This window comes from Crinia signifera, chromosome 7, assembly GCF_055691185.1.
Source record: "Crinia signifera chromosome 7, ASM5569118v1, whole genome shotgun sequence".
Classification (NCBI taxonomy): domain Eukaryota; kingdom Metazoa; phylum Chordata; class Amphibia; order Anura; family Myobatrachidae; genus Crinia; species Crinia signifera.
The window spans coordinates 146,669,326-146,688,524 of NC_139223.1; the positions used below are offsets into that span (position 1 = coordinate 146,669,326).

A 19,199-nucleotide genomic window follows, 5' to 3' on the forward strand; every position below is an offset into this window, starting at 1 on the left:
AGCCTTGACAATGGGGGTACATTTAACATTGTAAGCACCCATCAGGGTGGTTGTACAATTAAAAATCGCATTGCATCGCATGCCATTTGCTGGCATGGGATGCTATGCAATATTTAATTGTACATTCCGGGTCATTTACCTGAATATCGCATCGCATACCATGGCATACGTTATGCCATGGTATGCGATGGGCGCCGTGCTAGGAAACAAGTACCGAATTGTCTATTAAAAGTCTTTTTTCAATGAATAAAAAGTTTTCATGCGATTCATGTACTTTGAATATCTTTATGAAAAAAACTTTATATCCATTGAAAAGAGACTTTTAATAAACAATTATTTTGGACATCTTTTGTGGACTTTATTAAAGACATCCAATAGAGGTGCACAAAGTACTAATTGAAAGCTGACAATTGTACTTGTGCCATCCCACAATTGTTTTTGACATATATATATATATATATATACACCCCTTGTGCGCTGCACCCCGGCAGATTCTTTGTATTGGTATTCTGGAGTGCCCTCTCCCCCTCACTATATATATATATTTGTTAAGAGAAAAAAATTGACATTTGAATATTAAAACATTTGTATAGATTATATTGTTATATTTTGTGTCTGCTATACATCGTGTTATTGGTGTTCCGATTTTTTCAATTATTTAAAGCTAATTTGTACTTGGTCTTAAGTAATTAACCTTACATGTACTGTAATTGCTTATGTTTTGGGGTATTTTTGAAAGTATTTTTTTAATGGATTTTAGCCTGACCTTTGACTCTTCATTATGCTAATATTTATTCAGTATATACAGTATTTCTTTTACATTAGTACTACTTGGTGTTAGCCATTAACATACTGGCTGTTTTTGAGTCATTGTCAATATTTTATACTTTTTAGAGGATAAAATATGCCCAAGAGCAGGGGTTGTTCCCCTTCTCCCACCTCTTACAATTCCTTTTTTGGAAGCCATCCTGTGAGCATATCCTCATGCATGGTTGACTATCCCTAATCCAGTCAAAAAGTGATCATTCCTTACATCTGAGGAAATTAAATGATTTTTACTAATTGAGCCTTTTTGAGAAAACAACTTCAGCAGATACTAATATATAAAATTATTATATATTATACACACACACACACACACACACACACACATATATATATATAGTATATATATATATATATATATATATATATATAGGATACAGGAATGAGGCGGCACTCTCGGATTTGCAAAAAACGTGTAAACGTGCTATTTATTGTCCGACATGTTTCGGGCAAGTGCTGCCCGTCCTCAGGGATCAAAAACAGTAACAAAGTGACATGCATAAATACTCCAACTAGTGAAAAAACCCTCCCCCTGCGCTGTGCGGCTGCCCGCCCCTCATACCTGCGTCCTCCGTTAGTCGGTCATGTTACCGCTTCATCTTAGCCGGTGGTGTTCCGCCCAGCGCCATTCAGGAGGCTGTTGCTCTGCCCAGCTCCAAACCCTCCTTGTGACGTCATCAGGCGTCTCACTGCGCCGCGGCTCAGCTGGAAAACCAGACCTCGTTCTGGATTTTCCAGCTGAGCCGCGGCGCAGTGAGACGCCTGATGACGTCACAAGGAGGGTTTGGAGCTGGGCAGAGCAACAGCCTCCTGAATGGCGCTGGGCGGAACACCACCGGCTAAGGTGAAGCGGTAACATGACCGACTAACGGAGGACGCAGGTATGAGGGGCGGGCAGCCGCACGGCGCAGGGGGAGGGTTTTTTCACTTGTTGGCGTATTTATGCATGTCACTTTGTTACTGTTGTTGATCCCTGAGGACGGGCAGCACTTGCCCGAAACATGTCGGACAATAAATAGCACGTTTACACGTTTTTTGCAAATCCGAGAGTGCCACCTCATTCCTGTATCCTGTACCGGGACCTGCAGGTCCATAGTGGAAGGCACCGGGTCAGCACCCACAGGACCTCTATTTGGTCGTGCCGGCTACAAACACGCTGTATATATATATATATATATATATATAAAATACAGTATATCAAAATCGACAGATACATTACCCTTTGAAATATACCCGTATGAGGAAATGCATCTATAATGACTGATAGTTGTAGCACTCAAGCAAACTTACTGTACATCCGACCCTGATGAAATCATGTTTTGACGAAATGCGTTGGCTTTATACTTTTGATCTGATTATTGTACTGCTGACATCTTAAGATTCCACTTCGGTTGTTCACCGCTACTGATCAAAATTGGCGGATTGTACTGCGATATGTACTTATAGTGCAATATTCTTAGCTGTAAAACCTTTTTAATATTAAACATTTCATGAATGTGTTTTGAAATAATTATTTATTAGGCAATAGCGCCCACTGAACCTACCTTATTTTATTTTTCGGTTTCTAAATTTTAAATCCTTACTAACAGGGGATTCCGTCAGAGGTGCTGCTCATATTTCACACCACTGCAGTTTGGGCTTCCTTTTTTTCAGCTATATATATAGATATATATATAGTCGGTGTGGTCCCGGCACTCACTGACAATGCAGGTATACGGTTCCGGTGCCTTCCTTAACATACCGCCTTATACAGCATGTTCAATGTAAAGTTCACACAGGCGGCACTTGGTCACACAAATAACCACTCAAAATGCCATTTAGGACGCCAACATTTCAATGTTAGTACATTTTCATCAGGGCAGCAAATAACATATAAAAACTCACCATTCTTGTAGTGCTCACCTTCACCAGACCAACCCCCCGGGGCGGTATCCGGCCCAAGCCATAGTCGCACCGGGAAGTCATCACCCAGTGCACCCATCACCACCATGTTGCTTCAAGGAAAAAGACATACAGAGATATTAATGCAAGTATATATATATCTATCTATATATATATAGATATATATCTATATATATCTACAAAAACAAATAGGAGCGCTCCTAAATGCATTTACCACAATAAAAGTTTTATTTCTTTTAAAATATCCACGTTAAGAAAAGATGAAGGGTCACGTACCACAATAGGCAGTTAGTCCAACCGCAGTGTACACAGCATAAAGGATGGTCTTATACTGTATCACAGCCATTTGTTGGAGCAGTTACACTCTCTCCTTCTACGATCGACGCTAGGCCACACACCTACGCGTTTCGTCCACCGAGACTTCATTAGAGGGCTGGCCTAGCGTCGGTCAGTTGCCTCTATATACCCTGGCTTGACTTGTATGTCAGACACTTCTCACACACTCACCTTTAGTTAATTACAACAATTCTACAGCACTGGGCATATATATAAACAAGCAGACAATGCCGATAGCATAAGTTACATAAAATGGTCTAGCGTATATATATTCTACAATAAAAATCATATCAAACAATGAATATCAACAAAAAATAAATATAAAAAGAACAGCGAAGGACATTATTACAGTGTAAATAGCATATCAAAAGGATTCTCTTTTACAGAGAAGTATGTCTCTATTTCCTCCTCTAATATCTAGTGTAACGTGTTCTAAACCGAAAAATGTCATAGATTCTGGATCACTTTTCTTGCAAGTTTTAAAATGCCTAGGCACACTATGATTTTCCATGCAGTTTTTAATGTTCCTAAAAAGTTTGAGGATTCTTATTTTAAGATACCTTTTGGTTTTACCTACATAGGCTTTGCCGCATTTGCACTTCAACAGGTAAACAACATTTGTTTATAAATCCTTTAATTTTTCTTTCTTTGCCTTTACCATCTTTGAAACATTCAGTCCAGCTAAGGCCATGTGTACACACTTTGCATCTCCCACATACAAAAACCCTTGTGGTTTTTGCAAACCAAACTCATTTGCATGGGGGATGCTATTGGTAACATGCTTGATAAAAGTAGATTTTTTTTTTTAGTGTGGTCGATCTTTTAAACACAAGTTCTGGGTAAGGTGTTATTTTGTCTCTCAATATAGGGTCGATAGTAATTATATGCCAGTATTTATTTAAAGTACGGCAGATGTCGGAGTGACATATTTTACACCTTTTCATTTTTGTACTGGTTCAGATTTGTTGTCTTTATATTTAATTATACAACAGAGATGTAAGTGTTCCATCCAATCGCGCCTCTACAGAATAATACGTCCCTTAAGATGAGGGGAATACTCTTCTCCGTATTGAACAGAGGAATCCTGCAGAAGAGGATCGTCCCCTCATCTTAAGGGACGTATTATTCTGTAGAGGCGCCATTGGAGGGAACACTTACATCTCTGTTGTACATTTGCCATTTTTTTGTGGTGTATGGTCACCACTGTAGGTTGTATCCACAATAGGCTGCCAGGCGCACTGATTGACTGATACACTCTTGTCTTTTTTTATATGTAATTAATTGTGTTCTATGTAAATCTCTCACCCTTATGATTGTGGCTTCAATTAACTGGTTTGGGTAGCCTATTTCTTGAAACCTTTCAATATAGATATAGTGGGTATCCACTACATCTATATTGTATATTGTCTATATTGTCTATATCTATATTGTCTGATTTCATTCAGAGTGCCGCCAACCCCCATATATATATATATATATATATACAGATGGAGCCACTCTCAGCATGTCCGCCAGCGCGGTTTGGCGCACCACTATACATGCAATGCATATCGTCACCTCTGGGTTGCTAATGCTCTACCAATCTAGCGGCGGATTGATATACAGATGGAACCGCGCAATTCACCGAGAATGGGACACGACGTTTCAGGGAAATAATAACCCCATCTTCAAGGTGTACAATACATGTATTGTACACCATGAAGACAGGGTTATTATTTCCCCGAAACGTCATGTTGTGTTTATCACAGTAAAATTGCATTCTTTACAAAGTCCGCTGGAGTGCCTCTTCTTGTTTGAGTACCCCCATCTATATATATATACACACATATATATATATATATATATATATATATATATATATATATATATATAGGCTCACAGATATTCAAAAATCAATTTGAATGACCAGCACCAGTCCAAATGAAAAAAATCTATATAAATTTAATGTCCAAGGACAAACAAATAGATCAGCCATGATCATGTCAGAAAAACAATTCAAAACACCCAACAGGCATAAATGAGGCTATACTTAGCATTCTCAGCAAGTTCTTAACAGCATCTCCTCGACGGCCGTTTCGGTGCCGACGGCCGTTTCGGTGCCTATGCACCTTTATCAAGAGGGGTGACAACTGATGTATGCATATCATGCTCTACTTATAGGGCCCCCAGGTGTCAACTCACCTGTGTTGATTAGCGCCGCATTCCCACCACAGGAATCCTCGATCTCCCCACCGCACCACGCCGCACTCTCGGTGCCGCCAGACCGGAAATTACCGTCAGGGGGAACCAATATGCCGGCCAGTCTGCAGGGGGAAGACCAAAAGGTTCCCAGGTCCCGGAAATGCGTCATTGTATCGAGTGTTGCTGCGGCAACCATAGAAAACAGATATCTGTATCCAAACATTGCCGGAATGCCGCATATGCCTAATGCACATAATCAAACAAAAACAAAACCACTCTAAAGCATAAAAGAAAAAAATAATTACATAGATAAAGAGTGAGGAAAAACAACATATAGCATTCTAGTGAATATACTATTAAATGACGGGGCATCAGATTCAATGAATAAATTATAAATCACCTACACGGTAACAATACTAGCTCAATATAATGAAATATCCTATTGTATCATAAAAAATGAGTAAGACTGAACTCCTCATTGAGGCCTTTAGGTCGCATTGTGCACAATTCATATATCCAAAAGCTTTCTTTTTTCAAAAGGATTTTATGTCGGTCGCCACCCCTTCTCAGTGTTTTTATCAATGGCTTTTTTGAACAGTGTGGTTTTGAATTTGTTATTATTCGTCAAAAAAGCCACTGATAAAAACACGCTGCTTTTAGCTACAAGCTTCCACCCCCAGCCATTGAAACGAGGGTTGCCTTATTCGCAGCTCCTAAGGGCAGTCCGTATTACTTCATGCTCAGATGATCTTGACATGGTGCTTGACAGAATGTGCCGGGATTTCCTAGATCGCCAGTATGATCCCAGAGATGTGCAAGAAGCAAGAAATAAGTGTAAAGACCTAAACAGAGAGGAGTTATTAACTCCAAAAACAAAGGAGGCGTCTGCCGAAAGGTTACACTTTGCCAGCACATACTCTGTGGCCTCAAGCTCTATCAAGGCCTCAATCCTGAACCATTGGCACATACTCAACACTGACCCGGTGCTTGGAGGTGTCTGTCAGAATCCACCACTTTTTTGTTTCAAGAAGAGTCAGAATCTGAAGCAACAAATTACATTTTCGGATATAAGTCCCAAAGTTGACCAGTCTAGACATTGGCTGGTAAGGCAAGCTGGAGCATACAAATGTTTGAGATGCGTCAATTGCCGACATATGATCGTGTCAGATATTTTTTCACACCCATTAACAGGCAAGAAGTACACCATTAAACATCATATGGACTGTGAAACTAAATATGTTATCTACATCATTCGATGTCCATGCAACATGGTATATGTTGGCAAAACTTTGCGCATGTTAAAAGAGCGAATTGGGGCACATAGATTGTCCATTAAGAAGGCGTATATCAAAATGGACACTAACACGCCACCAGTGGCTCGACACTTCGTACAGTGTGGACATACAATAAATGAATTCATGTTCATGCCAATTGAACATGTGCCACCTCTGAGAAGGGGTGGCGACCGACATAAAATCCTTTTGAAAAAGGAAAGCTTTTGGATATATGAATTGTGCACAATGCGACCTAAAGGCCTCAATGAGGAGTTCAGTCTTACTCATTTTTTATGACACGATAGGATATTTCATTATATTGAGCTAGTATTGTTACCGTATAGGTGATTTATCATTTATTCATTGAATCTGATGCCCCGTCATTTAATAGTATATTCACTAGAATGCTATATGTTGTTTTTCCTCACTCTTTATCTATGTAATTCTTTTTTTCTTTTATGCTTTAGAGTGGTTTTGTTTTTGTTTGATTATGTGCATTAGGCATATGCGGCATTCCGGCAATGTTTGGATACAGATATCTGTTTTCTACGGTTGTCGCAGCAACACTCGATACGATGACGCATTTCCGGGACCCGGGAAACTTTTGGTCTTCCCCCTGCAGACTGGCCGGCATATTGGTTCCGCCTGATGGTAATTTCCGGTCTGGTGGCACCGAGAGTGCGGCGTGGTGTGGTGGGGAGATCAAGGATTCCTGTGGCGGGAATGCGGCGCTAATCAACACAGGTGAGTTGACACCTGGGGGCCCTATAAGTAGAGCATGATATGTATACATCAGTTGTCACCCCTCTTGATAAAGGTGCATTGGCACCGAAACGGCCGTCGGCACCGAAACGGCCGTCGAGGAGACGCTGTTAAGAACTTTCTGAGAATGCTAAGTATAGCCTCCTTTATGCCTGTTGGGTGTTTTGAATTGTTTTTCTGACATGATCATGGCTGATCTATTTGTTTGTCCTTGGACATTAAATTTATATTGATTTTTTTCATTTGGACTGGTGCTGGTCATTCAAATTGATTTTTGAATATCTGTGAGCCTATTTATTCGGACCTGGCACGGTCAATCTTGTTTAAAGTGAAGCTGGTGCGATATTACATGCAAGCTATATATATATATATACATATATATATATATATATATATATATATATATATACACAGATGGAGATATACATAGGATGGCGAGATTTATTCTCGTCATCCTGATATATAATATGTAGCTGCACCTCTATTGTTCCTAACTGTTGGAAGTAAAAAATAAATGAAAATATAAATGAAGCGCGCTAGTGATATATCCACCTAGAAACCAATAACATTCCTATGACACTGTATATAAGAACTTCTAGTAATAAAATCAAGTATTTAATTCACAACATTTTCAAAGCATTACACACATTTGCTAATTCAAAGGAATTTGGCAATTATAAACATATGTCAGTTCAAGCCAGTCAAACAGAGTGCAGATTGATAATCTTGAACACAACATGTTTCGTCTTTAAGACTTCATCAGAGGGAAAAAATCCAATCAAAATCGGGTGAAATCTTAACTAAGACATTACTGGTTCTAAAGGCCCCCATACATTAGGCCGACTTGTCCTTAGGACAAGTCGGACCCAATTCTCCTGTGAGCCGCCCGGCAGCTCCCCGGGAGGCTCACATACAATTTGGCACTTGATGAGCCAGTTTTTACATGTGATAAATCGCTTGCGATTTATCACATGTAAAACAAATGGGGAGCTGCAGGGCGGTGAGGAGCAGTGGGGGCGGGCGGCGGCAGTAGTGGGGGCGGGCGGCGGCAGTAGTGGGGGCGGGCGGCGGCGAGTGATGCTGACCTGGCCGGGCAGCTGTGATCACAAATAGCAGCGCTGCCGCTGCGGGACGGGACGGGACGCACAGTGGCAGCTATTAGATTTTCAAAATCCCTGTCAAATGACCGGCCGTTCTGTGATTGGCTGAGAGAGCTCTCAGCCAATCACAGAACGGCCGGTCATTTGACAGGGATTTTAAAAATCTAATAGCCGCCACTGTGCGTCCCGTCCCGTCCCGCAGCGGCAGCGCTGCTATTTGTGATCACAGCTGCCCAGCCAGGTCAGTGTGTCTGCCCGCCGTGCTCCCCCGCCCCCCGGTGTCTGCATGCATATGCCTGACAGGTGGGCAGGCATATGCATAGCATACAGGGAGGTCGGATGATCTTATGTGCTGACCGTCCGACCTCCCTCATCCGGTCCGATGTGCACGGGACCACGCATCGGATCGGATCATACATAACACACCTACGATTTTGGGGCAATTTCATCCGGTTATCGGCCCAAAGTGCCGAAATCGGATGAAATCGTCCCAAAATCGTATAGTGTATGGGGGCCTTAAGATAATAGGTTCCATCATAAAAACACAGAAGGAGCCAACATTGGAGTCGTAATCCTGGTGTTAGTACAAATTATTTTGAACTGCCTTTTCAATAATTAGAAGGTACACTTTGTGAGGTAAATATCCACTCAGGATACCAGCCCTCAGAGAAAATGTGACTGAGCAGAAACAGGTGCCACTAGTTTGGTTCCACAAACTAAATATTTATGTGTCAGCGTCAAATCGACACTAACCCTAACATGGTGTAAATGCTCCTGTGTCCTATGCGTAGGTATGTTTAGAATCTGAAAGAGAATACAACAGCACTCAGAGACTTCTTTTAGTCCAGAACAAGTCATGTGCATCTGTAGGCCAAATTTCAGGGTACATAGACCTCTTTGTCAAGATGCAGAAAACCATAGATAGATACATAGATAGATTGGATAGAGTACCGTTCTAGTTAAATATACCTCATTTGTGTTTTATTACTAAAGCTCCTATACTTGTGGAATACATAAAACATTTTAAGTAATTTTTTTTTTAAATGTACATGCAAAATGGGTAGGACAAAGTCGGATTAAGACTTCATGGGGGCTCAGGGTACAGTATGTACAGCAAAACAAGGGGGCTCCTTAAGGATTTAATGTAGTGGGTATATATTAGATATGATTAGCGGTGCTGTCTCTGTAAGGAAGGCACCCGAGCAAATATATTTAATATGTTTAACATATGCTCCACAGAGTGCTGTATCATTACACTGTATATGTACAGTAGATATGGGGGTGAGTGCTCGCGCTAAATACTCCTTGTGTCGAGGGGGCTGCTGGGCTGGAGTGGTCCAAACTCCTAGAGTATAATACGAAGGCAGGTGGGTAGCCTAGCGCTCACCTCTTGTGTAACACAATGATGTATGTAATTGGTGTATAATGAACTGAGGAAGCGTGTTGTTCCTTTAAGAGGTTTATTGAATATACAAAAGATAATAAAATTGTGCAGTGTATCCCCTGTCTGGCCACCCAGAGGCTGCTGCACGATGGTAATACTTTGCAGACTGGATGGCAGGAGGGCTGGGACACTGCAGTGAGGAGGGTAATGGGGGGTGTTGCCTCTGTGTTAACCTCACACGGGGCAGGGTAGGTGAGGGGTAGGAGACAGTGGTAGAGCCGTGTCAGTTCACAAGGTACTAGATGGTATGTCCACTTGTGGGTACAGTCTTGCACTGATGAGAGGGGAGTACCGGAGGCTGAAGTTACTGATGGCGTGTCCGGTGATAGTCAGAAAGTCTATCCGTGAGGTCAAGGTGAGAGGATGAGTGTCATCGGGTGTTGGCGTCCCAAACCACCCGGTGATACACCCAAGTCTTACCCGATACCTGGACTCGTTGGTTGAGGTCCCACGCCGGAGGTCTTACAGGCTGATGGTACGGACTTGTGCAGGCGGCAGCAGTAGCACACTGCTCTACGGCGTCTTCCGTCACTTCCGGGTTCGGCTGGTAAGCGTGCGCCCGGAGTGTCAGAATCAGCCGGAGCTGTGCGGTCTCAACTCCTGTGACGGAGGAGACTAGAAGATGGAGTGTGGAGAGTGCAAGTATGTCCAACGCGTTTCGGCCGTTACCGGCCTTTTTCAAGGATACTTGTGATGCTTAGTGGAGTGGGTTAAGTACGGCGGCAGGTCCCGCCTCCACAACTTTGATTGGTGAAGTCAGTAGCCACTACGGTGCGTTGTAGCGACGTGGGGAGTGGGTGTGTCTGTGACACACTGCCTGGAATGCTGAATCGTCTTTGCTCAGTGTTTCATGAATCGCAGAGTGCATAATGTACAAGTATGAGGCTTGTGGTAAATAAATGTGCAGCTTTATCCTAAGTGCCCATTATGAAAGTCAATATTCAAGCCATTTGGTTGTAGGGTTTTTAGGGTGAAAATCCAATACAACTCCCTCTTGTTCAGTATTTCAAAATGATCACCCCCCCTCCAATTAGTATTGGGTGACTCTATGGCTTGAAATGTGAGTCCCTTAGGGTTGGATCCATGAGATTCTAAAAAATGTAATGAGACACTATGTTTTCTGTAACCAATTTTAATGTTTCGGATGTGTTCATAAATCCTGGTTTTAAGGGGTCTGACCGTCCTCCCCACATACTCTAATCCACATGGGCATCTTAACAGGTAGATAACCCCTTTTGTTTCACATGACAGATGTTGTGTAAGTTTGTATGTGTCTGTAGTGGTACTAGAAGTCCAGCTGTCAATTCCTTTAGTTGTAATTTTTGTAAGGTTTTTGCAACCAGCACATTTGGTGCAAAAGTGGAAACCCTTTCTGTCTGTCAGTCTTGTCTGTATGAGTTCTTTGGGTTTAATATGATTTCTAACTAGTTTTTGTCTGAGATCCGGGGCTTTCCTAAAGATTAGTCTGGGTTTGTCTGTCAGATGCGTCTGCAATTGATGATCCTGTCTCAGAATGTGCCAATGTTTTTGTAAAATATTCTTCAGTTGTCCCGAGGATTGGTTGTATTGTGTAATAAATGTGACCTCTTGTTGTTCTGTTGGTATTGTTGATGGTTTGGTTGTCAATGTCTCGCTTCTATCCAGGTTTTCTATCTCATTGTATGCTTTATTGACTATGTCATGGTTATATTTCTTCTCTATGAACTGATCCCTTAGTTGGTGTGCCTGTATCTCGAAATCTTGTGTTTTGGAACAGTTACGCTTGATACGACGGAACTGTCCCTTGGGTATCCCGTCTAACCAGGGCCTATGATGCCCACTTGTGTACAGAATGAAACTGTTTACGTCAACATTTTTGCGATAGGTTTTGGTTTGTATGGTGTCAGATTCAATGAAAATTTCAAGATCGAGGAATTGTACTGATTGCTTACTTATTTGTGTTGTGAATTGTATGTTCCTGTCATTGTGATTGAGATAGTCCATGAAAGCTGTCAGTGAGTCTTGTGTGCCTTTCCAAATAAATATGCAGTCGTCGATGTAACGTCGCCACAGAAATACTGAACAAGAGGGAGTTGTATTGGATTTTCACCCTAAAAACCCTACAACCAAATGGCTTGAATATTGACTTTCATAATGGGCACTTAGGATAAAGCTGCACATTTATTTACCACAAGCCTCATACTTGTACATTATGCACTCTGCGATTCATGAAACACTGAGCAAAGACGATTCAGCATTCCAGGCAGTGTGTCACAGACACACCCACTCCCCACGTCGCTACAACGCACCGTAGTGGCTACTGACTTCACCAATCAAAGTTGTGGAGGCGGGACCTGCCGCCGTACTTAACCCACTCCACTAAGCATCACAAGTATCCTTGAAAAAGGCCGGTAACGGCCGAAACGCGTTGGACATACTTGCACTCTCCACACTCCATCTTCTAGTCTCCTCCGTCACAGGAGTTGAGACCGCACAGCTCCGGCTGATTCTGACACTCCGGGCGCACGCTTACCAGCCGAACCCGGAAGTGACGGAAGACGCCGTAGAGCAGTGTGCTACTGCTGCCGCCTGCACAAGTCCGTACCATCAGCCTGTAAGACCTCCGGCGTGGGACCTCAACCAACGAGTCCAGGTATCGGGTAAGACTTGGGTGTATCACCGGGTGGTTTGGGACGCCAACACCCGATGACACTCATCCTCTCACCTTGACCTCACGGATAGACTTTCTGACTATCACCGGACACGCCATCAGTAACTTCAGCCTCCGGTACTCCCCTCTCATCAGTGCAAGACTGTACCCACAAGTGGACATACCATCTAGTACCTTGTGAACTGACACGGCTCTACCACTGTCTCCTACCCCTCACCTACCCTGCCCCGTGTGAGGTTAACACAGAGGCAACACCCCCCATTACCCTCCTCACTGCAGTGTCCCAGCCCTCCTGCCATCCAGTCTGCAAAGTATTACCATCGTGCAGCAGCCTCTGGGTGGCCAGACAGGGGATACACTGCACAATTTTATTATCTTTTGTATATTCAATAAACCTCTTAAAGGAACAACACGCTTCCTCAGTTCATTATACACCAATTACATACATCATTGTGTTACACAAGAGGTGAGCGCTAGGCTACCCACCTGCCTTCGTACTGTATATGTACAGTATGTGGTGTGCATATGTTTTTGTAAAAAAAACACAAACAGCATACATACATACAAAGGACGAACACACAGAGGCATCAAACATACACCCAATGCACTCACAGCATACATACACTTATATATAGCAGTGATAGGATGATCATCACTCCGGAAAAAAACACTAGCCGCGGTGCCCTCCAAGTATTAGAATATATACAGACACCCACTGGTACTCATAGAGATCAGTGAGATTGATAGGCGGCACTCCACAGACTTGTAGGAATAAAATTATATTTGGTGCATAATGACACAAGAATTAAATTTCCATCAGACAACGTTTCAAGACCATTAAGGTCTTTTCATCAGGTCTAGTGTACAAGCATTACAAAGGTTTTGCCTGTTTTTCACCATATAACGCTTGTACACTAGACCTGATGAAAAGACCTTAATGGTGTTGTAATGTTGTCTGGTGGAAAATTAATTATTTTATCATTATGCACCAAATATAATTTGATAATTTGAAGTCCGTGGAGTGCCGCCTATCAATCTCACTGATCTCTCTGAGTACCAGTGGGTGTCTGTATATATACTTATATATATAAAATATATATATATATATATATATATATATGAGGAACTGGAGAAGAACCGTCACTCAGGTCTAACTTTAGCTGCAGGTGTATGTGGCTTGCTCCGTTGCCATATGTCAGGAGGCTGCAACAAGTACAGCCAGCAATGTAGACAGTGAAAAAACAAAGGCACTCGGAGGCTTTGTTTTTTTTCCAGCTGTGGTCATTTACCAGCCTTATTGTCCTGACGACGGGGGCTTGATCCCCGAAACGTAGACAGGCTTTTTTGCACTGTATGGATTAAATTGGTCCACCTTGATTCATCCAAGAAGCCTCCGAGTGCCTTTGTTTTTCCACTGTCTATATATATATATATATATATATATATATATATATATATATATATACAGTATATAAAAACACAAACAGCATGCATACATACAACGAGCACACAACATGCATACACTCAACACACACAGTATACATAGACCAAACACACACAGCATATATACAGTACATACACACAACACACACAACCTACACAACACACACACAACATACTTACTTATATACATACATACATACATACATACACATGCACAAACATCATGCATACACCCAACACACACATTTAATAAAACTTGATTAACCTACAAAAAATAAAATATTATTTTTTTATCATCTTATTTCACTAAAACATTTAGTGTTATTTCAGCCCTATTATACATCTTAAAGCGGTATGCGGTCGATAGGTCGACAGTAATTAGGGTCGACAGTCCATAGGTTGACCACTATTGTTCAACAGTCAAAAGGTCGACACATCAAAGAGGTCGATGTGGTCAAAAGATCGACACAAGCAATAGGTCGACATGTAAAGGTCGACATTAGTTTTTCATGATTTTTTTAAAAGGCCTTTTTTCATACTTAACTATTCATGTGGACATAGAGGGAGAATATAATAGTGTGCCAAGCACAGCGAGGCACTGCACGCAAAGCATGGTGAGTAAAGCGAGCCATACGAGGGGATACTGTATACTTATACAGTGTCCATGTCAACATAGACACACAAAAATGAAAAAAAAAAATGTATGTCGACCTTTTTCAGGTCGACATTTTCCACATCAACTTATTGCTTTGGCGATCTTTTGACCATGTCAACCTAATGCATGTCAACCTTTTTCATGTTTCATCCTAGTGGGCCACCTATTGACTGTCGACCTAAAGTAATTACTGTCGATCCTATGACCCCTACCCCTTAAAGCCTGGCTGAAATCACTTGATACATAGCTATAGTGGTGATTCCATTTGTGATTTTGGAACTTGCAAACTACAAACTGAAAGTGCTAAAAATATCACTTTCAGTTGCCTCTTACAGGAGATTGAAGAATGGTTCATGTATCCTTATTTGGCATGTGGTGTAACAGATTTAGAGATCCAAATGGACATTCGACAAAGTTGTCATGTCACTGACAGTGAATATGGACACACAAGGATGAATTCATAGCAAATTAAAGTACAGTCTCTCTTGTTAGATTACAACAAATTTAATTTATTTTTGTATAATTTTAAACTCTGACATGACCTGAAAAATGTATTCTTCCAAATCGGTAAATTCAATTTTAAAAAAATATTTCAGGCTTTCCCCACTTGTGCAACAACAGTACATGGTAAGTACTGTAACTAATAAAACATAATTTTTCATCAAGGCCAAATGAAGAAGACTGGAAGGTAATCAGAATCATTAAGGTTGAGTGCCAGTTGCAAAGGAATCAGTGGTGCTAAAATTTTTCAGTAGCGGGTATGTCAATCAGCTGCATTGTTGCCCCTATGACATTCTATGTGGCAAGCATTGGTCGAAGTGTTTTTTTTTTCAACTCATATTGTTATTTTTACTAGACTTCACTTAAACTGATAGGAAAACAAGCCAAAGTTGAAAACAAAAAAACTCACTTTTTATGATTTAAGAGGAGAGAGCAACTTACTGTATGTGAGTAAAATAACTTTATCAATTAAAACAAGATTATAGCATGATATAACATAACAATATAGCATAACACATTCTGTACACATTCGATCACTGCTTGCAGTATAATCCTAATGAAAATAATTATTAGAGTGGTGTGAATTGTTTGAAGTGTGGTTTTATTGTGGTGCACATCATTTATTTATTTATTATTGTTTTTTTTGTTTAATAACTTGTGTTCCATTTGTGAAACCAAATCTTTCATCTAAAGTCAAATGGTTTATTCATGTAAAAACTCAATATTTTTATTTTATTTGAAAATATCATATTAATTTTTTTAAGTTTGTTTTGCTTTCTTGTAGCAAAAGTGCAAAATTACATGATTTAATATTGCTCTTTAACTACGTAGACAATACTTCCTTTGACCCAGAACATCTTTCCCATTACCCACTTGCTGCCTCAATAATGAAATGTTAGATCAAGAACTTAAGGACACAAATCATATTATATTTAAACACAGTAGAATGGTTTTGCAACTATTAAACAGCATCAACAAGTAATAAAAAAATAATGTTATAAAAGGTCCTTTTCAATAACTGTGAATAATCCATTTTGTTTATTATGCAATAATTATTGTCTGTTTCCTTGCATATAAGAAACAAAATCATAAAATATACTACTTGTATTTGTATCTACCTTTAGCTTCTATTTAATTTTATGAAATAGTTATCTTTATTTTGAAGCTATACTAAGTAATGTAAACACAGGATTTTGCCACACATGCAAATTATAATGAATATAATAAAAACATGTCAGGCAAAATAAAAGTTTTCTTAATTTTATAGTTAAACAATTATACTTTAGTGATTTACTAATTTAAAAAAAAATCCAACATTTCAAAACAGATTTTTAAATTGCAATTAATAATATACAATATATTTTACGTTATAATCTTTTTAGCTTTTTTTTATATTTTCAGTTTTGAACAGTTTTATATTTTGTCTATTTTATGTTACAGTTCTGCAAGACTAATGCTCTTATATATATAATATAATCTTATATATATATAAGAGCGTATATAATACAATTTTTTATCTTCAAAGAAAACAGTATCCTAGACCATATAAGAAGCAATCACAACAATTTCTCAGGACAATTTTCTGCTCAATCAGTAAGGCCCTGAATAATATTGCCATTAATTCTAAACAGATTTCTGTCATATCTCTTTTGGCGGTGGCCCTCGGGTATGATCAACTAGTCGCTATTAAGTCTCTAAGGACCTTGAGAGCATTGAGACCTCTACGTGCATTATCAAGATTTGAAGGCATAAGGGTAAGACCCAAATATAGATAGGGTATAGTCCATATTCCTTTTTTTTTTGTAGGTTTCTATATGTGCTATATGTTTTTTCCTACTCCCGCTGGACTTCCAGCAATAAAAAAGGGTAAGAATACTGATATTTGTTTTGCCTACAGGTTTTATTAACAGGTTTTGTGATTCCTTCATTCTTTAATATTTTTAAAGATTTCTCTTAGGTATGAGATGAAGAAGACTACCTGGCACCATCTTTCTACACAAGCTACCGGTGTATATTGAAATGCACAAGTAACAATTAGGAAACCAATGAGATTATTACTTTTGTGTTTTTGTATAGGTATCTTTGGTTAGCTTAATAGCTAATGCCTTGGGCTACTCAGAATTAGGGGCTATTAAGTCCCTTAGGACACTAAGGGCATTGAGACCTCTGAGGGCCCTGTCACGGTTTGAAGGGATGAGGGTAAGATAACACGAAAGACCTTGAATTAATGCATGCATAGAATTGAATCATGCATGTGAGAAATAAAAGCATACGGAATGATAAATCCATGCAGAGATGCTGCAATAACCTCATAAGTTCTGTTTATCACTAACAGATATGGGGTAGGATGCTTTAACACATTGCAAAACCCATATGCTGTCACATATCAGCTTAATCATAATCGAGTCTATTCAACAGAAATACTAACTTGTCTTGAACATTTAAGCTATGTTAAATCTATTTGTTTTTTTGTAAGAAAGAATAGCTTTCGAATACCTTTGGAAGGTAACAATACAATTTATTAATAGATCTACAGTACAGCATTGTTTATCCATTAAATGCAAAGTAAGAAATGAGGCACATGTAATATGTTAGTCCTAAACACAATGGTGATAGAAGTGCACAAAACATGTAAGTTGTATGTACATTTCATGTAAAGTCAAACAATAGTTCTTAACAGCTGAAATGTTGCTATATTAATAAAAATAAGAGATTGTAGTTATTCTCACACATGAGCTGTGAGCAGTAGTGTCTATGGTGCACGTTCCAGCTGTTATGGTAGGCTCCATGATGACATTGGGAGGATGTATAAGGCACATATTGGATAAATCTAAATGTATAAGAGAAACTATTTTAATGTTCAATGGACAATCAATGGTTTCTTTCAATGGTGCATTATTTGTATTAGTACACTTTAATTAAAAGTTTTGTTTACATAACTTGTTAATTTTAAGCATATATATATATATGATATCTAAGCACAGATAAGCATTCAGAACTTGAAATATTTCTGTTTAATAGACCCTTTGATTTAGTGTCTAAGGCTACCTGCTATCAGAAAATAATTGTATTTTCATCAGACGCATGGATACATTGTCAATGTTCACCTGAATGGCACCAAAAGATTTAGAGTAATTATCCCAGACCACTGTCTGTTGCCATATCGTATGTGGTGAATCACTGTCTAAAAATCTTAAATGACTCACATGACATTTGCATTTTTTAACTTGACCATTTGGTCATAAACATATTCTGCAATATTTTATATGCAGTTATATGTAAGTATCTGCTGACTGACACACAAGGTCATACTAAACTAAACTAACTTGCATGAAGACCAAACAATGTTTTAGAATAATAAAATAGTAACCATTGTGTTAAATGGGCCCATTCATAAATATACATCCTTAGTGATTCCATATATTTGCTATACAAAACTCAAACTTTTGCTATTTTATAACTAAGTTCAGTGAGCTGAGAATGCCTACTATGGCTTAAGGTGTCCATAGTGGAATTCTTTAAATACAGTAAGTAGGGCAACATGCTCTTAATGTTGTACATTTATATTACATTTCCTGTGTGTCAGTCACTGATAAATTGGTAATTATTTTCACAAAAACTCTCTGACTTTAAGGCCCATTAGATAGCTATTTTAATTTAGGAGAAAAAATACAGTTGTGAAATTATTAGTCTAAATTGGGTATTGTTAATATGGATTGTACTGTTTTTTTAAATCTAAATAATACATTTCAATCAGCACTATACTGTAAACTATACACGTTCATTTAAGCATATACTATTTTATATTCTCAGCGCTATTTTTATAATTGTTAATTTCTAAAGTGTACAGGAAGTGCAGCAATAGTCTCCATTGATTTAGCCAAAAAAACAATATTCCAATGCATGCATTCAATGATAAAAGCACATAAGCATGTTAAACACTGCTTGACTTTTAAAACAATTTTACATTTCAACTTTAAAAAAATGAAGTTAAAGTTGAACTGTCAGATATGCATGCTCTCCGGATTGTACTTAAATTAAATTGTATTTCAAACTTCTAGTCCATTAAAAAAAATTACAATGAGTATATCAAGTTAAATGGATTTAATTCAGAATTTTTACTCTG

General features: G+C 39.3%; 1 protein-coding gene across 6 annotated transcripts in view; it reads left to right on the forward strand.

Moving 5' to 3' along the window:
- The window catches only part of LOC146020648 (sodium channel protein type 2 subunit alpha-like), a 203,990-nt gene that overhangs the window by 167,679 nt on the left and 17,112 nt on the right, over positions 1–19,199 (forward strand). For 5 of the 6 annotated variants that reach the window (XM_083153913.1, XM_083153912.1, XM_083153916.1 and 2 more), the window contains exon 21: positions 17,150–17,272. In XM_083153913.1, the coding sequence (XP_083010039.1) occupies positions 17,150–17,272 (123 nt within the window). Of the gene's footprint in view, positions 1–16,704; positions 16,828–17,149; positions 17,273–19,199 lie in introns of all 6 variants that reach the window. The other variant, XM_083153915.1, reaches the window with a different exon arrangement.